The sequence below is a fragment of the Eleutherodactylus coqui genome, chromosome 6 (genome assembly GCF_035609145.1).
Source record: "Eleutherodactylus coqui strain aEleCoq1 chromosome 6, aEleCoq1.hap1, whole genome shotgun sequence".
Lineage (NCBI taxonomy): Eukaryota > Metazoa > Chordata > Amphibia > Anura > Eleutherodactylidae > Eleutherodactylus > Eleutherodactylus coqui.
In genome coordinates, this window is record NC_089842.1 from 43716614 (window position 1) to 43740692 (window position 24079).

Sequence of the window (24079 nt, forward strand, 5' to 3'; positions counted from 1 at the left end):
CAGAGCATGTGTAGTGCAGTGGTAGTCCACCGTGTACATTAGTCAGTCTGAAGATTACATCAGCCCTCTTGGACAGCCAAAAACAGGATCCGTAAGCGGCAGATTGAAGAACAACTACTGCAGGTAATATACCCCTCCGCTCCCGGGACAGAAAATGGTTCCGAAACCAGAGTGTCGCTTTAATGCATTTGTTGATATGATTGAGCATCTACTAAATGTTATTTTCCTACAGGGGTATGTCCATTAAGGCAACCCTCCGGGCCTGGACAAACAAAGATGGCTGCTCCGGTTCTCCGACTACCTGATGCACAAGGTGTATAGTAAGCATCAGTAGTCTAAGACACTACATGCTGCTCGGACTGGCCAGCAGGTGTAGGGTCATATACTAATGATGTATACTAGTAGAAGTGGGCATCAGGCAGTCAGAGAGGCGGTGCCGCCATCTTTGTTCCTCCCGTTCTATAAAGCGCCAGCTAGATGCCGATGCGTCCTCATCTGTTCGCTGGGGAATGAAAGTTGCGAGAATCCAGCCCTACAGAGAAAGCAGCCGCTGCCCCATCACCGAGGGCAAACAGACGCTGACAAACAGGTGATAAGCAGCGCCCGTTCCCCTTCTCTCACAGTTAGAAGTCACACAGAAGTCGTTCCTAAGTTTTATTTTATACAAACACAATAAAAGGATGAAAGTCTGTGGATTCACAGGGATCAGGACTGCAATAAAATGTCTCTTCATTCTCTCCGTAGACTCACACTTCTGCCTCCTCCTTGGGGCTTTCCTCGGCCTGGGCAGCTGCCTGCTCTTTAGCTTTTCTTAACCTCTCGGCTGCTGTAATCGTCATTGGGTGTAATGGGAAAAATCCGGCAAGTCCTAGAACATGGGAGGGGAAACCGATAAGTGACGACACGGCAACATGTTCTATTCTACTACGGGGGGAGTAGAATACGTCTGCCCATATACCCCCTCTTCTAAGCAGTTTATGTATATTGAAAACATAGCATGTGGTCCTCACACTTATGAAGGCTGGGGTGGTCACACGCCGGAGACGCCTTACAGGCTATGGACACCTTTGTGCTCCTTTTTTAGTAAATAAATGTTTTTACACAAAAATAATTTTTGCAATTGGACTTGATTAGAATGTTGTAACCGTCTTCCTCGCAACGTGCTGGGCTGCATTTCTTGCAGAAACAGTCATTCAGATCGCCCGATTCCACATCGCAAACATATAAAAGTATACAGCCAGGAAGGCGAGAGGATGACGATGATGCCGCAGCATTTATTAGATCACTGATTATTTTTGTTGTTTACTAGAGATGAGCGAGCGTACTCGGATAAGCACTACTCGCTCGAGTAATTTGCTTTATCCGAGTATCGCTGTGCTCGTCCCTGAAGATTCGGGTGCCGCTGCGGCTGACAGGTGAGTCGCAGCGGGGAGCGGGGCAGAGCGGGCGGGAGAGAGGGAGAGAAAGATCTTACCTCCGTTCCTCCCCGCTCTCCCCTGCAGCTCCCCGCTCCGTGCCGGCACCCGAATCTTCAGACCCGAGCACAGCGATACTCGGAAAAAGCAAATTACTCGAGCGAGTAGTGCTTATCCGAGTACGCTCGCTCATCTCTATTGTTTACCCTTTAGTGGCCAGCCTGTTTGTTACATTGAGGACCAAGCGATTTTCATTGTCACATTGCAAGTGACATCATCATATAATGATGACATCATCACTCCTCGTACGATGTGTTTTTTGGGGGGGGACAAGTTGTCTATTATAATGGCATCATTTTGGGCTGCATATAATAATTCTGCCACTGTTTGTGGGTTTTGTTTTTACGGTGTTCTCTTCTGGATCGGCACGATTATTGCGATACTCAGTTACTACACATTTGTTTTTTGCTACTTTTGCACAATAAAAACACATTTTTTAAAGAAAAATAACAATCTGCATCGCTGCATTCTAAGACGCATGGCATTTTTATTTCTCCAGCCACGAAGCTACGGGAGGGCTTGTTGTTACGTGAAGACTTGTAGTTCTTATTAGAAAACTAACAATTCTGGTGTTCCTTTTTACAGCTTTCACAATGCACAATAAAGAGCAAACTATTTTCATTGTCTGGGTTGTTACAAACACGGTAATAACTATTATGTGCTGCTTTTCTAAAAAAAAATGTATTTTTTAAAAACTTTTTCTCTATATTAAACTTTTTTATGCTAGTTTTTAGTATTTTTAGGGGACTTGATAATGTGATCATTTGATTGTTAGGACAGTACACTGCATTACTTATGTAGTGCATTCTACTAAGCCTATGACAGCAGCCTATTAGGCCACGCCTCCAACAAAGTCTAACAGGCTGACTTACGTAGCAGACATCCATTCCTTTGTCAGGCTTTCCATGGGTGACAGAAGGAGTCCCCGTCATCTACTTACATGCTCCAATTGCCGTTTATTGCGGCATGTAAAAAGGTTAAATTGCTAGGATCTGAGGTCTCCCTGCATTTGGCAGTTAGAGCAGGAGCCTGGCTGTCAGTAGTCCGCCAAGCCACCGCCTTAAAAATATGTATGTGCAGGTGTAAAGCCCATTAGGGAGGTCAGTAAAAAAGGCGTATTGGCTGTCACTAAGGGGTTAATCCAGCTCAGAGGTCTCAGCGGTCAGCGCTGCAGTGCGCTTGTAATCACTACTCCCGTCTCTATCCTAGGACATTGCTGATTTTTTTATTTTACTTTCAGCTCCCTCGGCCACCTCCAATGTCTGGGGATCCAATTGCAAAAGTTATTTTTGAGTAAAAATACCTTGATTTAAAAAGGGAGCCCGTCAGCAGGCCTGTGCTGCCCGACCCCGCCACGTGTTCACTGCACCCATGCGGTGTTTCAGCATAAACACACTTGAAGGCAGATTCCAAAATACAATAACCGTATACCATCATGATGGACTTGCATAAGACAAAAGGGACCCTCTAACCTCATTGGCTGGGATTAAAGGGGGGTTACATTCATTATGTATCCACTGCACAGGTCATATGTCTGATCACTGGGGGTCCAACAGTTCGGACCCTCATCAATCACGACAACTGCACACCCTGAATCGTTTTTTGTAAGAGTTGTGGCGGTGCGCATGCGAGTCCATTGCTCCATTCACTTCTATTGGAGTGATGGGGAGAGCCGAGCGCATCGATCTCCATCAGCGAAACCGAAGTGAATAGACCGGCAGTCGGGCATGCACACCGCCACATAGGGGGTTCAGGGTGCACCATTCTAGGGGTGAGCCCCCAGCAATCAGATAAGGTGATACATTTCTTTAGTGAGTAAACGTCTTTTGAGGGGAACTCTGTTCTTAATTAGGGTCTCTCAAGTGGGTCGCACATTCCTGGACCTTTTCTAAAATTGCGCATTGACCGTTTTTCAGCAGACTCCGGTGGATTTGACTCCCGACTCTCCCAGCTTGTTAGTAGCCCCGTTACTTTAAAAATCACCTAATAGCTTGGCGGCGGGTTTGCTGACGTGCGCTCCGCAAGCGATCCAGTGCTTGATCCGATCTACGTTGAGGCTGACGAGCTTCTCATTATAGGCATTTGGCAACGGGTCGTACGTGCCAAGCTTATCCAAGTGCTTCCCGTCCCGCGCCCTCTTGTTATGGGCCGCAACGATGCGATAGAAGGGTCTATTAGTGCAGCCGCCGAGCGCCATTCTGATCACCACGTAACCCCCGTGGTAACGCTTCAGGGCCTGCGAAGCTGCAAGAGAGAAAAAGGTCAGAAATGCGATATTCTAGTACAAGAGGATCCGCGTTATGGGCACCAGGTCAATGGGTGGTGTGGGGGGGCAGTGGTTACGGCTCAGGCTGGCAAACTGTTCCCATAAAAAAGTGTTGTAGAAACTCTTTAAGGAACATCAACAGGCAGCGGGAAATCTGGAGCGACTTCTGCACCATTGGGGAAGATTCTGCCGCAGATCTGCAGCCCACATCCCTGAAGAGGCGAAATGTGCTGCAGATCCACAGCAAAATGCTGCAGAATTTAATTGGAGCAGCTGATGGACGGGGAGGTATAGCGGACACCTCCTCTAGGTGCAACCGTACGGCTTTCCAACACTCTCCGCAGTGAGTTCTGTGCAGATGCTGAACCAGCAGGGGATGCAGAGCTCAGCTCTGAAGCATGCAGAATAGTGAATGCAGCTCGGCAGTGTAATACAGGTTGTAACCCACGATCAGCACAAGTAATGGCAGAGACTTGTCAAACGTTGATTGTTGGGGGTCCGGCTGCTAAGACCCTCACGAATCGCTAGACCGGGCCACCTGCAGCGCTCATCCGAGCGCCATCACTGTTTGTGAGAGATGTAACAGCGGGAAAGACGCTGCAATAGAACCATCGGGCCGTTCTCACAGGACGGCATCTTTCCCCAACCCAGAGCAGGAATACGCACCAAAACCCAGAAGTCCACATGCAGATCCGGATCCGAAATTACCAATCTTCTCGTTAATAAAGATGATGGAACAATATTTGCATATTTCCCAGAGGAACTTGCATGGCCTTACAAGTCTCCCCACTCCTTGCTGCTTTCCCCGAGGAAAGATGATATCCTCCCAACCGAACTGTCTTGTTAGACTCAAGGTTTTGGCGCACAATTTTCCACCGCAAATTCCGCTGCCAGTTCTATCCGTGTGAATGGAGCCCAACTAACCCGTTAAACCCCTCGCTGCGGCGGCGACCAGCTCCACATGACTGCAGCAGCCAATCACTGGCCTCAGTGGGGTATAGCACAAGACCGCTGAGGATAGTGACCGGCAGTTATGTGGGTGCGCAGGATCATCATCACAGTACATAGATACCAGAGGGGATCACCGCGGCAACAAGAGCGCTGCAGCAGGAGCAATCATGCTGCAGCAGCAGAGAGGTGAGCTGCTGACTTTGAGGCTGCCTTCACATGAGCGATTTTCACGTAAAGTGCGAGTGAAAACGCAGAACTACGTAACCAATGGTTTTTTATGGTTTTATTCTGAGGTTTTCAGTCCTGCGATCTGGAGTGAAGAAATAAAATGACAGCGTTTCTTCTTCTCTCGCGTTTCCCCACGAGGCTCCTTTTTATCGTATCGCAACGTACAAACTTGTGATTTTCCTTCGATACATTTTTAACATTAGAAATTCCTAACCGTCATGCAGGAAAACCGCGGCGGCAGCGCTGCGAGATTACTCAGGGAAAAGACAGCGCTGACGCTCAAAGACTGTGGGAACAAATACGCGAGCCGTCAGACAGCAGCCATGATGAGCGGGAACGGATCGCGGCTGTTAACCATTTAAATGTCACTTCATTCTGATAGCAGCATTTAGGAGAACACACAGCAGGGGGCGCCATTGCTATACGCGAGCCAGGCGGGCGCCATTGCTATACGGCAGCCAGCCGGGAGGGTGGGCGCCATTGCTATGCGGCAGCCAGGCGGGAGGGTGGGCGCCATTGCTATGCGGCAGCCAGGCGGGAGGGTGGGCGCCATTGCTATGCGGCAGCCAGGCGGGAGGGTGGGCGCCATTGCTATGCGGCAGCCAGGCGGGAGGGTGGGCGCCATTGCTATGCGGCAGCCAGGCGGGAGGGTGGGCGCCATTGCTATACGGCAGCCAGGCGGGAGGGTGGGCGCCATTGCTATACGGCAGCCAGGCGGGAGGGTGTCGTTGCTATAGAGGGCTACTGGAATAAAAAGGTAAAGTCATAAAGTCTCACTAAGCCACGCCCTTAGTTGCTGGCAGCCCTAGCTGAGCACTACAACTCCCAGCAGGCGCTCCTATAGATACACATGGAGCAGCCAGTCCTATAGGTACTCACTGAGATGCACCATTGTGGAAGGTCCCAGCAGCACGGAGAGCCGCAGCTCACGGCAATACTGGACTACTCTGTGGAGAAAACTACTCCGACATTCACTGACTACGTCGGTAAGTGTCCTTCACACGACAGCCGTGCACAACCGCAGGGCGCCGCCATTGACAGGAAGTGTCTCCTACCGACCCGGAAACATTTGTCCCGCCAGCAGTTCCTGGACTCTGATTGGCTTAGGTTTGCAACAAGCACAGTCTCCACTAGATGGCGCGCTGACGACTCCTGGCACAACGCTCTATGACATTGACAAGCCTGGCTGTGCCCCACTTCCGGTGAACTCCACCAAGCAACCGGAAGTGGGGCACAGTCGCCGGCTGGGGATGTGTCCGGTTAGTAGTTGCGCTGTAGCAGAGTACAAACATGGAGGTGTGAGTGCGCAGTTCTCGGCGCGGGGTCACGACGCCCTCGGTGGCAGCGGAAGCGGCCAGTCTGTGCTGTAGGCCGCGCTCTTTATCGGTGAGTGGTGGTCGTAAGTAGCAGGTGTGTCAGAGGAGGGGGAGGCGCGGGCACGCCCCCTAGTGGGGAGAAGGTGCCTGAGCTGTCAGATGAGTGCTGTCAGTGGGAGGGGGACATCAGCTGCCACTTACTATGCATAGGGTGCTGTTGCCAGTAGCAACCAAGCCGTGTCCATTTTTTGTTGCGTCGCCCAATGAAAATTAAAGTCGTAACCGGAAGGGTTGCTATGGTTAACGGCTCTACATTCGCGGTTGCAGCCGACCACCGTGGTGCAAAGTCGTATATAAGTCATCGTTGAGGAGTCGGTCCGATCCGCGCAAAACGTATCTTTAAAAAAATGAACTTGGAAAACCCTTTTAAAGAGGCGCGATCGTCCGATATGGCCCACCGATCCCCGAAATCGAGGGGCTTAGTAAAGGCTAAGGCCGTCTCCACACGGTGTGCGCGTATTTGTGCTTGATGTAGCGCTGCGTGTTTGCGGAATGCTTTTTTTGCACGTGCGTTGGCGTATTTTACTGTACTTTTTGCTCATTTGCGCGCAGCAAACAAAAGACGCGCCGATTAAAATGGCTAATTAGTTTCAGACGTGTTTTTTTTCCTGCGCAATTACGGCGTTTCATGCATCTTGCATATTACGCATCCCCCATTGACTTCTATGGTGCGCAGGAAAATAGAGCGGTCTGCGGGTATTTTTTGCGTGACCGAAATGCACCCACAAAATACGAAAACGTGAGCGAACCCAGTGAAATGAATGGCTTCTATTCCCTGCGTATTCTGCGCTGGAGTGTCTCATCAGTGGGGGGCGCTGTGTGGGATCCCCAACAACCAGCTGTCGGCCTCTGCAATGCCTTCAGCTGGGGGACGGGGGAGAGTATCAACTGTTTGTTACCCATAGCAACCAATCACAGCGCAGCTTTTATTTCACTAGAGCAGCTTAAGGCGTGATAATTGGTTACTACGTGCAGCGCTGTTGCATAATATGTGGTAAAATAAGATGCTTTGTGATTCCTGGTGGATCCAGAAAAAACCTAAAACATCCACCTATTGGACAAGTGCAGCTGAAAGCAAAGGATGTGAAATGAGCAGGAAAGAGCTGAGACATCAAGGGCTGCAGAGACCTCAGGAAAGAGCTGAGACATCAAGGGCTGCAGAGACCTCAGGAAAGAGGTGGGACATCAAGGGCTGCAGAGACCTCAGGAAAGAGCTGAGACATCAAGGGCTGCAGAGACCTCAGGAAAGAGCTGAGACATCAAGGGCTGCAGAGACCTCAGGAAAGAGGTGGGGCATCAAGGGCTGCAGAGACCTCAGGAAAGAGGTGGGGCATCAAGGGCTGCAGAGACCTCAGGAAAGAGGTGGGGCATCAAGGGCTGCAGAGACCTCAGGAAAGAGGTGGGGCATCAAGGGCTGCAGAGACCTCAGGAAAGAGGTGGGACATCAAGGGCTGCAGAGACCTCAGGAAAGAGGTGGGACATCAAGGGCTGCAGAGACCTCAGGAAAGAGGTGGGACATCAAGGGCTGCAGAGACCTCAGGAAAGAGGTGGGACATCAAGGGCTGCAGAGACCTCAGGAAAGAGGTGGGACATCAAGGGCTGCAGAGACCTCAGGAAAGAGGTGGGACATCAAGGGCTGCAGAGACCTCAGGAAAGAGGTGGGACATCAAGGGCTGCAGAGACCTCAGGAAAGAGGTGGGACATCAAGGGCTGCAGAGACCTCAGGAAAGAGGTGGGACATCAAGGGCTGCAGAGACCTCAGGAAAGAGTCGGGACATCAAGGGCTGCAGAGACCTCAGGAAAGAGTCGGGACATCAAGGGCTGCAGAGATACCAAAACAGCATGAGGCCTGAATTCAAAAAGAGAGCAGAAGAGCCAGGAGATCAATGGTGTCAGGAACTGCATGATGTCCGACATCAGCTATTTAATGTAGTAAGGACCAAGTGCTGTAAGTATACGGTGCTTGGTCCTGGGCTGTAGTCCTGGCCTATAGTATAAATACAGCGCAGGATTTAAGTCCCTGTTTCTGCATTCTAGCAGAAGCAGGTCAGGGTCACAGCTGAGAACCTGGAAGCGAAGGGAGAAGCGGTTTTTAACTACTGTACTTCTACCTTCTCCTTTCCCGGGTACATAGCGCTCAATGAGCGCTGTGTACTAAAAAGTGGAGGTGTTCCACTAAACGAGCCGGTGATCACATGACTGCTAGGATTCCCTGCTACAGCAGAGCTGCAGGGTCCTAACAGACCCAGATCAGCTCTGCAGTGACCGATGTCACTACAGGGGATCTTTTCCCCTGTAACTGGGGATCCTATGGATGCCCCAACTACAGTGGGAAAGTGTCAAATAAGAAAAACAAAACACATGTGAATGTCCCCCAGAGGTCTTATATGACATTATGGGGGGCGTAGATAGTAAAAAAACATAATTACATACATCAGTAAATAAAAATACAGACTAAAATAAAAATCTATACATTAAAGAGAAAATAACCCAAAGCCGACGCCAACCAAAACTGTCGCCGTATGTGCCCTGTAATCCAAAACCATACATATTATATATCGAAACGTCCAAAACGAGGAACCCGTTCCCATACTTTATTTTAACGTAAATATACTAATTAAAAAAAAAATTAGAAATGTTAAAAAAAATCCTTCGTTTTAGCTTTTTACCCCCAATAAAATTAAAATTAAGAAAAAAAATAACTAGGGCAGTTAAACCAACACATGGGTAAAATCCCTAAAAAGTGTCTAGTCCTTAATCTCCACGACGGGTCCTCCGCCCGGAGGTTTCAGCGCTGACGTGAGACCGCCCTGTCCTGTGCGGACCGCGGCTCAGGGGGTTAGAAGAGGAGTTACTAAAAGTATTTAGCTTGTTTTCTGTATTTTCTGTTTCACTTTCCATTATTCTGCTTCTCCTGGATGATGACGGTTTTGCTTTCCTTTTAGGCATCTACTATGCGCACATGATTGGAGGAGCCCCCGCAGCAGCCCCCCGCAGCCATGTTAGAGGGGTTGGTAGCCTGGGTCCTGAACACCTACCTGGGCAAATATGTCAACAACCTGAACACAGACCAATTGTCGGTGGCGCTGCTGAAAGGTAACCTACGCTCTTCCCAATGTCGGCCGTCCCCCAGTCCAGTAGAATACGGAATGTTGTGCCTTCCTCTACATACAATATAGAGCAACGGAGCGGGCAGAGCTGTCATGGGGGCTCAAACCCCGGCACTCGTCTGTTAGCCAAAGTGGCTACTGCTCTCACAATCGTGGACGGCCATATTTTACATGGATGCCCGTGTCACAAAGCAGATTATTAGTGAGGGAATTGTCCTCCTCACCTAATTCCTTTAACCCCTTAAGTTCCAGGCTATTTCAGTCCTGAAGGACCAGGCACTTTTTAGGGATTTTACCCATGTGGTGGTTTTACTGCCTGATTTTATATTATTTTTTTTCTTCAGCTACCAAAATTATTTTTGCAGCATTTTCTTGTTCCGTTACATGTAGATTTTTTTAACTGATTTTTTTTTTCCAGTTTTCTTAGTTTTATTATTGGGGTAAAAAGCTAAACGATTTTTTAATATTTATAGTTTATTTTAAAACTAGTATATTTACGCTACATTAAGGCTGGATTCACACGAACGTATATCGGCTCGGTTTTCACGCCGAGCCGATATACGTCGTCCTCATCTGCAGGGAGGGGGGGGAGGATGGAAGAGCCAGGGGCAGGAACTTAGCTCCCGCCCCCTCTCTGCCTCCTCTCCACCCCCTCTCCGCCACTCTGCACTATTTGTAATGAAAGGAGGCGGGACAGGGGCGGGGCTAAGTTCCAAGAATTAGCCCTGCCCCCGTCCTGCCTCTCCGCATTGCAAATAGTGCAGAGGGACGAGGAGGACGCAGAGAGGGGGCGGGAGCTCAGTTCCTGCTCCTGGCTCTTCCAGCCTCCTCCCCCTGCAGAGAGAGATGACGTATATCGGCTCGGCGGAAAAACCGAGCTGATATACGTTCGTGTGAATCCAGCCTAAAGTACTTCATGAGTTCCTCGTTTAGTTTTGATATGTACTTTGTATAGTCTCGGATTACAGAGCGCATGTGGCGAGTGTTTTGGCTGGCTTGGCATCTGCGGCAGGTTGTTTCCTTTTTATAATATACATATATATAATTTACTCATTTTTTAACTTAATTTTGTAACAGTTTTTATAACATCTGTATCCCCCTTGACATCATACAGACCTCCGGAGTCATTCACATTGTCTTTTTCTAATCCCCACTGTAGCTGGGGAAAAAACCTCCCCTGTAGCTACAGTAGCCACTAACAGAGCTGATCAGGGTCTGCCAGGACCCTGCAGCTCTGCTGTGACAGGGGTCACTTGGGTGTCACATGATCACCAGTTGGAATAGCGGAAGTGACACGTCCGCTTACACTCTTCACTACATAGCACTAATTAACTATGTAACCTGCAAGGCAGAAGTTGACAACCTGCGCTGAGCTTCAATCCCTTAATGAGTTAAAGGAAAGGCGTTATCAGAAAATGACATATTGTTTAAATAAAGTTTTTAACAGTTTTTAAATGTTTTAGGGATTTTTAACAATTCATCAGGCCTAAATATGTGTGTGTGTGTATATGTGTGTGTGTGTGTGTGTATATATATATATATATATATATGTGTGTATGTGTATGTACATGTACGTACATACATACCTCAGGCATATATTTCAAGCATCCTCAAAAATCCTGAAAAATCATGCTAGGGCTTATTTTTGGGGTATGTCTCATTCTTAGGGGAACAGGGTATATATTTTTTTAAAACCTAAAATCCTGCAGTTTTCACACTGACCACAAAACCCAGTAAGAGGTTGACACTTTGTGTGATGTGGAACATAGAGACAATAAACTGGTAGGGCACATAAGCCTCTATGATGGAGTTCAATGGTGAGTTTTGTGGGCTTTGACCTTGCAGGGAGAGGGAGGAGGTGAGCTGTGATCATCACCTATTGTGAATGGTGGATCCTGTGTTTTCTATATATACAGTAGGTGTCAGCTTTCATTGTAATCCTGCCTGTGATGATATTAAGATGATTGCTGAGAAGTTTTATCTACAGAACAGGAAGTTTCCTGAACTTCTCCAGACATAGTTACTATTGACCGAAGCGTCTGAAGGGAACCTGTCACCCATATCGGCATCATAAACTAAGTGATGGTGCTCATCTGACAGGTCTCGAGGAGTCCAGGGATGTGCTTTGCACACTTACCCGTCTCCCTGTTCTTGTGCTGTCAGCTATGGAAGTCGATGTGCGGACAGTGCAGCAGACTCGCCTGCACTTCCATAGAGAGTAATGTCCCTACAGCAAGCTCCTCTCCGCAGGCTGTGCACGCACCTACAGCAAGCTCCTCTCCGCAGGCTGTGCACGCACCTACAGCAAGCTCCTCTCCGCAGGCTGTGCACGCACCTACAGCAAGCTCCTCTCCGCAGGCTGTGCACGCACCTACAGCAAGCTCCTCTCCGCAGGCTGTGCACGCAACTACAGCAAGCTCCTCTCCGCAGGCTGTGCACGCACCTACAGCAAGCTCCTCTCCGCAGGCTGTGCACGCACCTACAGCAAGCTCCTCTCCGCAGGCTGTGCACGCACCTACAGCAAGCTCCTCTCCGCAGGCTGTGCACGCACCTACAGCAAGCTCCTCTCCGCAGGCTGTGCACGCACCTACAGCAAGCTCCTCTCCGCAGGCTGTGCACGCACCTACAGCAAGCTCCTCTCCGCAGGCTGTGCACGCACTACAGCAAGCTCCTCTCCGCAGGCTGTGCACGCACCTACAGCAAGCTCCTCTCCGCAGGCTGTGCACGCACCTACAGCAAGCTCCTCTCCGCAGGCTGTGCACGCACCTACAGCAAGCTCCTCTCCGCAGGCTGTGCACGCACCTACAGCAAGCTCCTCTCCGCAGGCTGTGCACGCACCTACAGCAAGCTCCTCTCCGCAGGCTGTGCACGCACCTACAGCAAGCTCCTCTCCGCAGGCTGTGCACGCACCTACAGCAAGCTCCTCTCCGCAGGCTGTGAACGCACCTACAGCAAGCTCCTCTCCGCAGGCTGTGCACGCACCTACAGCAAGCTCCTCTCCGCAGGCTGTGCACGCACCTACAGCAAGCTCCTCTCCGCAGGCTGTGCACGCACCTACAGCAAGCTCCTCTCCGCAGGCTGTGCACGCACCTACAGCAAGCTCCTCTCCGCAGGCTGTGCACGCACCTACAGCAAGCTCCTCTCCGCAGGCTGTGCACGCACCTACAGCAAGCTCCTCTCCGCAGGCTGTGCACGCACCTACAGCAAGCTCCTCTCCGCAGGCTGTGCACGCACCTACAGCAAGCTCCTCTCCGCAGGCTGTGCACGCACCTCCAGCAAGCTCCTCTCCGCAGGCTGTGCACGCACCTCCAGCAAGCTCCTCTCCGCAGGCTGTGCACGCACCTCCAGCAAGCTCCTCTCCGCAGGCTGTGCACGCACCTCCAGCAAGATCCTCTCCGCAGGCTGTGCACGCACCTCAAGCAAGCTCCTCTCCGCAGGCTGTGCACGCACCTCCAGCAAGCTCCTCTCCGCAGGCTGTGCACGCACCTACAGCAAGCTCCTCTCCGCAGGCTGTGCACGCACCTCCAGCAAGCTCCTCTCCGCAGGCTGTGCACGCACCGTCCTCTATGGGGGATGCGGAGATGAGACCCTGCACACTGACTTCCACAGGTGAGTATAAAAAGTCCATTCCTGAACTCCTCGGGACCTGTGCTATGAGCAAGGTTAGTTCATGGTGATCATAGATGGTGACAGGTTCTCTTTAAATGGCTGGGATCAGAGATTTCTCTGATCCTAGTCGTTACAGCAGCAGCCCGGCTGTCATTCACCTCCTGCTTCTGCGATCACCCTGATGTACATGTATGTTATGGTGTACCAAGGGGTTAAATCAGCGGCCTGTCATACATCTCCAGTGAATGTAAGCTCGTATATGAGGCTTCTATCACACCAGCACGATGGCACCCAGCAGGAAAATAGGATCTACTGGCCGAACGGTTCCAGTAACAGAACTGGACGGCACCGAACAATCCCTACTGACTAATGGGATCCGTTTGCACGGAGTAGCGCAGCATGCTGCAGTCTTTCATCCAGGATTTTTGTTGAAATTGCCGACGGAGGTTCTAAATGGGAACTCTGATGCTGTTGTGAACACAACCTAGGGCTAATTTCATATGGGCGAGTGGGACATTGGGCCATGAAAGCCACCCTGATATCGTGCTCGCGAAAATGCAACGTTTTTGCATTAAAGGGGTTTTCCAGGAAAAAAAACCTCAGGATAGGTCATCAATAGTTGATCGGCTGGGATCCATCTGCCACTACACAGAGGCCGGAGCAGAGACTTCCGCTGCTTGAGCTCCGACCTCCGTGTATTTGTGGTGCTGTCAGCTGGCGCGCAATCAGCTGATCGGTCGGGCCCTGAGCGACGGACCCCAGCCCATCAACTGTTCATGACCTATCCTGAGGTTTGGTCCTCAGTAGTATTCTCCACGGAAAACTGCTTTAAAATCTCTGCATTACTTCAGGGAAGTAGTCCTCCTCCGCCGCGGCTAAAAGCCATGCAATGCTTTGCCACCCCCATTGAAAACAATGAATGGGGTTCATATCTGTGCGTCTCGCAATGTGCATATCTCGCGTGGCTTTCTTGGCCACGTGAAAGCTATGCCTACTGTATATCTCCATTCTGAGCAGGACTGATGTGACCGGGATGGAAGCAGCAGAGATTCCGTTTCACTGACAGTATGCAGCTAGGTTGCTTGTATCCACCAGCGTGACGCAACGTGCGGGCCATTGTCCCTGCATTATCTGAGGCCTCTGACTCATAGGAGTGTATTGGGAAGTGACTCGCTGCAGCTGTCAGCAGTGATTTATCAGATCATCTCCCATTATGTACCTGCGCTGTCCTGGACGGTCACATTACTGGTTTAACCCTGCGTGGTGCCGACTGCTCCCAGGATAGACAGTTATATAAGAAGGCGGGGAGGATAATAACGCAGAGACATTTTTAGATCCGTTACATAATCCTTCATGTCTTCGTAGGTGCGGTGGAATTGGAGAACCTGCCATTAAAAAAAGATGCCCTGAAAGAGCTGGAATTACCGTTTGAAGTAAAAGCAGGTATTGTATGAAATGTGAAGATGTGTCTGAAGGAGTGGGGGGAGATCGGGCCACAATGTGACTGCAGACTGGGATTTCCATGAGGCCCACAAATGACTTTTAGTTGCCATGTTGCCCCATTTTTGAGGAAAAATTCCACATTTGTTAAATAAGGACACTTTTACACGGAACGATTATCGGTTCAAAAAACCGTTCAAACAACAGCGGGAGTGAGCAATGATCGTTACGTTTTCACTCGTCGTTTATTTTCTACAGGCATAAAAATCACTGTCGGCTCGTTCGCTTATCGTTCGGTTTAAACGGCGCTCGTTTAGTCGTTCTTATTCAGTTATGCGGGGAATGGGAACGACTGAACGATTTCTCGATTGAATGAGCCAACGATGTATCTGCCTGTAACCGGCTACACAAGCGAATGAGTCCACTCTGACGTACTCGTCTAAAAGGACCCTAACTGAACTTGGGCGGGGGGGTGGGGAGTTCCGGGTGCTGAGACTCCCACTGATTACTAAAACGAACGGATAGAAGCGCCCATTTGACTGCCATCACAAGCGTTGTACAGACTCCATAGATTCTGTGAATCCCATACACCACTTCAAGCAGTGACAGAAACAGCTGAATGGGTGCAACACTTAGATGATTGCTTTTGCCTCTTTTGTTTTAGTGATCAGCAGGGGGTTTTCACCTGGACCCCCTACCAGTCAAAACTTTATGAAGAGTTTATAAAAAGTTTAGTTACACTTTAAGTTTTCTGAACATCAGAATCCATTATTTATATAATCTATTATAGACCTAGACAAATCAATCCAGGTGATCAGTAGCATGCTGCAGGTTTGGCACCGAGTTAAGGAGTCACTGATGCACAAAAAATATTGTTTCTTGCAACCTGGGATGTGAGTCGGGGGGGGGGGGGGGGGTTCTTTGTGGAAAGAAGCACTTGGATATTCAGGTTTTTTTTTTTTAGCTTGTATCCCTAGCCATGTTGCCAGGCCTCTTCAGATTTGGATATAGACTCATAGGGTAGCTCCCATTTCAATAGATGGCACTGTGGAAGGTTATCCTATCACTCATTTGCATGGGTTTTTCCCAGGCTGCATTGCATGGCCTGTATAAACTCCATCATTGTGCTCTCCCCAAGAAAAAGCATTCCCCTGAACTTACTTTGATGGTCATTCACCTAGCAAAGCAGAATCTTGCTCTACACTAATGAGGGACAATAACCCTGAAAAAGCTGTATGTACATAGGTATTCTGGCTTATATCCCTAGTCATGTTGCAAGGTATGTTCAAGGGCCACTCCAGTGATAACACATTTTTCCATCACTGCCCCCCCCTCACTGGATTATCCGTCACACTTTGTCTCCTTTGTCTATTACTGCCACTTCCAGATGGTCAGATTTTTTGTTTCACTTTCACATCCATCCTATGATGCATCAGCACAGGATTATCTAGAGACTATACCATTTCTGCCAGCTGGGAGTACAGTTTAACTTTTTTGTTCACCTAAATAAGTTACAGACCATAAGTATACAGTCAAGTGGATGAGCTATGATCTCCTCTATTATCACTGTGTGATCATCATCAGTAACTGTGGCAGGAGTGTCCCCGTCTAGGCAGTTTCTGTGGTAGGTCTATGTAATAACATCACGCAGAGTGAGAAATTGATAAGAAACTGAATACATAACCCCAAGTAGTGAGACCACATGACTATCTGAGGAAAAAGAGGCCAGATAGGAAGGAATAACTAACCAAGGTAACACTAACCCACTTGTATATAACTGGGAGAGGGCTAGCTGCTTAATGAATGAATTGAAAAAAAAATCACTGGAGTGGCCCTTTAAAAGGTCAGATGACTCCTAGGGTAGCTATCACTTCAATAGGTGGCAGTGCGGAAAATTACTCCATCAGTCATTTGCAAACCGAAGATGTGAAAGCCTTGTCCTATACATCATATGAGGTCCCCCAAATAGTCAGAATAGAGTTCCCCTTCTTAGTTACAACTTTACTACCCCAGTCATCACTGATGACTGATGCGTAGACGGATGCATGCGCAAACCCTGTTCTCCATGGGTGAGCGTGCAGATGGACTACAGAGGTGAGTCTGATGTCCGGACCGCTTGTCAACTTTCCGGGCTGACATTGAGTCCCTACACTCCTCGGCTCCTGTCCTATTAGCCCATAATCATAGTTCATGGTGCTTATAGGTGATGAGAAGCTTCTACTTTATGGCCAACCCTATGCATTGTGCCTCGTACGTAACACCAGTCCTGCACTTGGCTTGAAGTAAATGCTAACATCTACAATATATTTCTACTCGCAGTCCAGTAAATGACTTCACTGATTCTCTTCTAGGCTTTATTGGAAAGATAAGAATCCAGATCCCCTTTTATCGGCCACATTTGGATCCTTGGGTGATTTCCATCTCCAAGCTTCATCTAGTTGGATCTCCTGACAAGCAAGAAGATTTTGATGAGTTGAAGGAAAAGTTATTGGAAAGAGCACACAAAAAAGTTCTGCTGAAAGCACTGGAGGATAAATGGAAGGTATGTGGGGAGTAATCTTGGCAACTTAGTGTCCCTTAAAGGGGTTGTCCCGCGAAACAAAGTGGGGTATACACTTCTGTATGGCCATATTAATGCACTTTGTAATGTACATTGTGCATTAATTATGAGCCATACAGAAGTTATTCACTTACCTGTTCCGTTGCTAGCGTCCTCGTCTCCATGGTGCCGTCTAATTTTCAGCGTCTAATCGCCGGATTAGACGCGCTTGCACAGTCCGGTCTTCTTTTCTGAATGGGGCCGCTCGTGCCGGAGACCGGCTCCTCGTAGCTCCGCCCCGTTACGTGCCGATTCCAGCCAATCAGGAGGCTGGAATCGGCAATGGACCGCACAGAAGACCTGCGGTCCACCGAGGGTGAAGATCCCGGCGGCCATCTTCACAAGGTAAGTCAGAAGTTGCCGGAGCGCGGGGATTCGGGTAAGTACTGGTCGGTTTTTTTTTTTTATTCCTGCATCGGGTTTGTCTCGCGCCGAACGGGGGGGCTATTGAAAAAAAACAAAAAACGTTTCGGCGCGGGACAACCCCTTTAAACTGGCACAATAATGCTCTATGCCACTAATGTCTTATTGCTGGCAGTGCCAGTGCTGGGACCCTTAGCAGTGTCAAAGGGTTACTCCCATTTATGTCAATCATGGCTGAGGTGGCTGGGAATATGGAAATATATCCTGTATGCAATGTATATGTATGTACAGCATATAAATGCAACCGATAGCGAACGATAGGACTGTACAATGAAAATCAATGTACTTTCATTGACTCCATTCACCACGTAACACACAATGAAATTACGCTCTGGGGAATGAGCCCTTAGGTCTTGAACTTCGCAGCAGTAAATGATAGGAAAATGACTATTTAGAAAGTTTTTTAACTTTGCTATTAGGAAGCAAATGACCAATAAAATAAAATCCGTGCAAAAGTATCCACAGCCTAAAACGATATGGGAGACCCAGGTCAGCTGCTCTACTAGTTCTGCATTGCCCATAGAGTTCAGTGACTTTGCACGTGCGCCAGTCTCTTGACTGGAAGCGGTGAAACAGAAACCTCCGTTTAAGGGATTAGTCGGCAGCCACACCCATAAGACATTATGGCACATCCAACTTATATGCAGTCCAATTTATTGTAGGGAGATGGATGCTTCAGATAACCGTAGCTGCAGTGTGTGAGAAGTAGAGATGAGCGAACGTACTCGTTTCGAGTAATTACTCAATCGAGCACTGCGATTTTCGAGTACTTCCGGGGGGCGGGGGGAGGCGTGGCGGAGCGAGGGGTAGCAGCTGGGAACAGGGGGGAGCCCTCTCTCTCTCCCTCTCCCCCCCCACTCCCCGCTGCAACCCCCCCACTCACCCACGGCGCCCCCCGAATCTTTTCGCCCGAGTACGGAAGTACTCGAAAATCACGGCGCTCGGGCGAAAAAGGAGCGTGGCCGAGCAGGTTCGCTCATCTCTAGTGAGAAGTCTTCTGATAGCGGCTCATCCCAGTAAGCACTGGTTCAGCAGTCTAACGTGGTTCTTGCTAGTGACGGTTAATGTCCACAGGTTGTGTTTTGGGTCTTGTAGCTTGGCCCCATTCACTTCAATAAAGCTGCAATACCAGACACGGCCTCATGGACCGGTGTGGCTCTGCTTCCTGAAAAAAGCTGTTCTGCTTTTCCTGTCCTGTACAACCGCTTTAATTTTATTTGCACTATTTCATATTGTCACTCCAAATACAGTTGAGGGATTGGTAAGTATTGTGCATAAAGCAGTTTTCTATTATTTTTGTCTTCTTTTATGTATTTTTTCATAGAAGTGGAAATGCTATGATATTCTAATAAACATGTATTTTTAGGATTTGGCTCCCATACCTCTCTTATACCCCTGTCTGCACAGTAGAATGCTGTAGCCTATAGATCAGTCTTGTTTAATGCATCTATGGGCTAACTGAATAGGACCAAACATACCATCGGTCATGTGACCCCAGCGGCATTCAGTTAGCAGCAGGATGTGCTGTGTCGGCACATTCTGTTCTCCCATGGATGCATTTACACAGGGCTAATCCGGGACAGGCTGTACCGTTGGGTTTTTTTAGACACCGACTACAGCGCTGGTATTGGAGAGCTTTTAAATGCATGCTACCAAACCGGATTCACTTAGAGCTCATTAAAACGTAATTATTATTGATATACTTTAAAAATAGCCTAAGCTGATACAAAAAAAGATTAAGGCTATGTTTACACGGGGTGGAAATGCTGCAGAATGGCCGCAGGGAAAATTCGACAGCATTTCCTCATCCGAAACAGAGACAGAATCCTCACCTTTCAATAGATATAGCGCTCGCCTCCGGAGAACTCGGATGTCGGCACACTCCTTCATCCCGTACCCGGTGGCATCGGCTGTCGGCACACTCCTTCATCCCGTACCCGGTGGCATCGGCTGTCGGCACACTCCTTCATCCCGTACCCGGTGGCATCGGCTGTCGGCACACTCCTTCATCCCGTACCCGGTGGCATCGGCTGTCAGCACACTCCTTCATCCCGTACCCGGTGGCATCGGCTGTCGGCACACTCCTTCATCCCGTACCCGGTGGCATCGGCTGTCGGCACACTCCTTCATCCCGTACCCGGTGGCATCGGCTGTCGGCACACTCCTTCATCCCGTACCCGTGGCCTCTAGTGAGCGCAGCGCCGCTGCTCAGGTGATGACACTTCTTCTATATCACCTGACCAGCAACACTACGCTCAACACAGGCCGCCAGGTGCGCTGACAGTCGAAGACTTCGGAGGTGAGCGCTGTATCTATGGAAAGGTGCGGATTTGGACTCTGTTTTGCATGAGGAAATACTGCGGAATTTTCCACTATGGACACGACGCCCCTTGTAAAACACACCCTAATACAAAAGTGATACAAACAGAAGGTAGCTCATATGGATATATCCCCAAAGAGCATCCCGATCCGGAGTAAGGGGGCATCAAACAGCCACCCGCCCCTCTGAAGCCGCTGCCTTGATTCCTGTGTTAGCGGACGGCGCTTGTAAAGGATCCCTCCTCCATTTACAGTAAGCAGACAGTCGTTCAGCTTGCAGAAGCTAAACGGCCGGACAACTTTTGTGTGTTTACACAGGATGATTATAGTTCACATTTCCCCGGGGATCCTTTATCTTTGGAACAGTAATGCCACTTTCAGACGCGCCAATTCTCGTTTGAATGAGTGAAAGATCGAGTGACGTCACCGCCGGCTCGTTCGCTCTTGTGCAGCTCGTTTAGACAGGCCGAGGCATCGTTGGCTCGTTGAAACCAGAATCGTTCAGTTATCCTGTGTACAGGGACTTTTGCTCTCCATGGGGGGTGGATACGGGGGTGGGGGTGGGGGGGTTCCTGCTTCTTGGACTAAAGGATATGCTTTCCATAAAGGAGGTCTCCACCCTTTTACTCAGCCATAAGCTATTATTAAGCGGGTAGCTGCTTGATGACCCCCTTCCTCAAATTGGGATACACTGGTTGATGTATCCACATGAGCTGCCTCCATGTTTGTACCATTTTTGTTGTAGTGTTTTAGAATATCGCTCGGGTTACATCGATAAAGGTTAAAGGGCTGTTCCAGTTGTGAAGTAAATTTCCATAAATTTCTGATATGAAAGGTGTTTCCGCCATGTTTATACGCAGCTGGTTATGAGGATAATCCGAGCAGCCGTTACCTTCTTATCCTGTCCTCCATCTCTGATGTTTCCCTGCACCACTATTTTCCAAGGTGGTCCCAATTCAAGTCTAGCATGTGATCGCAGCGCTCAGACCGCAGTCACTTTGCTTCATGTGATGTTTTATTATCATGCACCATTAGCAAGGCCCTGATTGGCTGACGGCCAAGTGAGACCTTAATGTCGTTTTGCAGAAAAACTTTCAAAGACGACATCCTGGGTGCATTTAAAAAATCCGCTCTGTTCCTCCATTATGCAGCATTTCCCCTGTCCGTCTTTCTGAAGTATTTGCCATGTAATACCGCTGTTATGTATATAGTCATTAACATATACAAGCATACCCATGGGTAAGTACCACCCATCATGTGATGAATCCCTGTACAATACAACATTAAACACATGCAGGATATCTGACACACCTGAGAACCACCAACCCCATGATCGCATACAGGAAACCCCGGGGGAGGCGGAGGAGCAGTCAGCGTCTTCTGACACTAGAACCAAACCAATAGCTGTTCTTGTAATAGCAAGCAAATCACGTGATCGCCGTTAAGCAGAAGCGACATTCACATGGCGAAAAGTTAGTAATTTACTAAATATCTTAAAGGGGTTGTCCCACGCCGAAACGTTTTTTTTTTTTTTTAAATAGCCCCCCCGTTCGGCGCGAGACAAACCCGATGCAGGGGTTTAAAAAAAAAAAAAACGGATAGTACTTACCCGAATCCCCGCGCTCCGGTGACTTCTTACTTACCTTGCAAAGATGGCCGCCGGGATCTTCACCCACGGTGGACCGCAGGTCTTCTCCCATGGTGCACCATGGGCTCTGTGCGTTCCATTGCCGATTCCAGCCTCCTGATTGGCTGGAATCGGCACACGTGACGGGGCGGAGCTACGAGGAGCAGCTCTCCGGCACGAGCGGCCCCATTCAGAAGGGAGAAGACCGGACTGCGCAAGTGCGTCTAATCGGGCGATTAGACGCTGAAATTAGAAGGCACCATGGAGACGGGGACGCTAGCAACGGAGCAGGTAAGTGAATAACTTCTGTATGGCTCATAATTAATGCACAATGTACATTACAAAGTGCATTAATATGGCCATACAGAAGTGTATAACCCCACTTGCTTTCGCGGGACAACCCCTTTAATATTGAAGTGTCGTCTAGATGGGGAACCTCCTAGGAATCCTCCTGTCTTGGCTCGGTCGGTTGTACCCCTTATGAATTGTCCCCTTCAGTAATCCATTCTGACCTTCTTTACTGTAAACCATATTTTTAATGTATCATTTACTTTGCTGCAGAGTGAACGGGAACAGAAGGGAGAGTCCTACTGGTATTCTGTCACCGCTTCCATCGTGACCAGGATTGTGGACAACATTGAAGTAAGTTGTGTGTTCTGTATTTATATACGCTGAGCTTCAAATCTGCAGTTTAGCCATAGAGTCATCTGCTTGAAGACCAAGGGAATCTGTCAGCACCTCTATGCTGTCCCCCCGGGGGTAATGATAGGGCTGTGTAAAGGCCCATTCACACACAATTATCGCTCGCTTTTCTGCAGAACGATGATTTTTTTTTCTTTCTAATAAATATGGTAATATAAAAAATGATGCAAATACAGAAATTTGAAAACATTGCCTAATTATCAAGTTTATGATAATTAGTTAAAAGTCATTGTATTATATTTAGGGTGAACAGGATCCTGCATAGGATCGAAATGCGTTCTTCTTAGTTTTATCCTCTTCTGCATGACACATTATTAGTAAAGGCAGGGCAGTTTTCACAAGCCACCGGCTTCCTTTAGTTTGAGTTTCTTATGCTTGAAGTGCCGCTACGACTGGGCGGTGTGGTTGGAGCAAGTGGAACTTTGCCGACACAGGATGAGTGCAGGAGTGGAAGAAAGGTGAGCTACCCCCCCCCCTCGGCCCCCACCCCATTTTATGCTTTTATGGCTGTAAACAGCTCATACTTTCACTCAGTTTGACACTCAGAAGGAGGAGAGAAGTAGTTTTTTCCTTTCCTGACACATCAAATACCGGCAACTTGAAATGCAAGTCACGGAAACAAAGGTGCCCATTAACACGTGATTGCATTTAACACAGGATTCAGAAACAGAAGAAGGCTTGAATTAGCACACACAAGTGTTTAATTACACAATAAGCAGCCACCCCTTCCCCAGTCGGGAAACAGTGTCTTTACAATACTTTGGAAGTATGGTTGGACATGCACAGCCTAAGGGCTAGTGCCCACAGCCGCAGCTATTAGGTTCTATTGAAGAAGAGGAGGATCCTGCTGGCTTGTGGTCAGTTGACCTCGGGGACTGGAGGAGCCAGGAGAAGATGTGGAAAGAAGACTGCCTGGGGAGGAATAGGTAAGTATTTTTTCTTTTTTTTTTTTTTCTTCTAATGACAGAACCCCTTTAAACCTACAACTTCCAGCATGCATAGAGCTTGTTTTCTGGTCAGTGCTGTAGCTCCGCCCACAGCTCACAGGTCCTACAACTTATTAGCACTAACCTCTGTCCGCCAGAGAAAGCTGCTGAAGTAGACAGACAGGACCTCACTGCACCCCGAAACTGCACATGAGCAATGCAGCGCAGTGCTTCCGCTACTATCCTCCCATCATGCACTGCTCACAGGATGTTGCAGGCTATGCACAGGGGAGCTCTATGTCTGTGAAGTTGGGTACTAGAAAAATGGAGTTCTAACTGCTGTAAAGATGCATTAAGTTAATCACCTCACGATGTTGGACATAAAGACATGATAAAAGGTGAAGATTAAGTTTGATAACTTTTCTTACTGTTGGGTCTGCAGGTTGGAGCAGCATGGCCTCCATCTGTAAGGATCTAGCACTTGGAATAACTCATGCTTTTCATTCTGCCGTTACAGCTGAAAATTCAGGATGTCCACTTGCGATTTGAAGATGGTGTAACTTACCCTTCCCAGCCATTCGCATTTGGAATCTGCATCAAAAATGTTTCCGTGCAAAATGCCAGCCATGAGCCAGTAAGTGACTCGGGTCTGATATGATACCTGCGCTCTCCCGCTTACTCTCCACTCTGCTTCTGTAGGCTTTTCATTACATTTTGATGATTCATATCCATTAAGCCACAAGAATATCATTAAACAGAACCTTTTATCACCTGTGAGCTCCATAAAGTTCATAGTGCTGATAGGGCAGGTTCCTAGGAGTCCGAGGATGTTCCTTTTATACTCGCCCAGCTCCCCGTTCCCCTGCTGTCACCCCTGGAAGTCATTGCACAGGCAGTGCAGTGGACTTCTCTCTGCCGGCTGTGCGAACCCCCACCCATAAAGAACAAGGGGTCGTTGGGCTTTTGGCTGATAAGACCTGGCTGGTAGTTGGAGGTGTGCAATGAAATTGACATCAAGGTTCCGTACC

The 24079-nt window shown here is 48.7% G+C and overlaps 2 protein-coding genes across 2 annotated transcripts in view; one reads left to right on the forward strand and one right to left on the reverse strand.

Annotated features, from left to right (window-relative positions):
* Positions 1-641: 641 nt before the first annotated feature.
* MRPS16 (mitochondrial ribosomal protein S16) lies at positions 642-5987 on the reverse strand. The gene is made up of 3 exons (XM_066606700.1): positions 5800-5987; positions 3459-3719; positions 642-868 (listed from the first exon to the last, which is right to left on the reverse strand). The coding sequence occupies exons 1-3, from the start codon at positions 5810-5812 to the stop codon at positions 747-749; spliced, it is 396 nt and encodes a 131-aa protein (XP_066462797.1). The 5' UTR covers positions 5813-5987; the 3' UTR covers positions 642-746.
* A 202-nt stretch (positions 5988-6189) lies between these two features.
* The window catches only part of VPS13D (vacuolar protein sorting 13 homolog D), a 244587-nt gene continuing 226697 nt past the window's right edge, over positions 6190-24079 (forward strand). The window contains exons 1-6 of the mRNA XM_066606699.1: positions 6190-6306; positions 9242-9392; positions 14381-14458; positions 16807-16997; positions 21985-22065; positions 23569-23685. Of these exons, the coding sequence (XP_066462796.1) occupies positions 9296-9392; positions 14381-14458; positions 16807-16997; positions 21985-22065; positions 23569-23685 (564 nt within the window). The 5' untranslated portion in view covers positions 6190-6306; positions 9242-9295. The remainder of the gene's footprint in view (positions 6307-9241; positions 9393-14380; positions 14459-16806; positions 16998-21984; positions 22066-23568; positions 23686-24079) is intronic.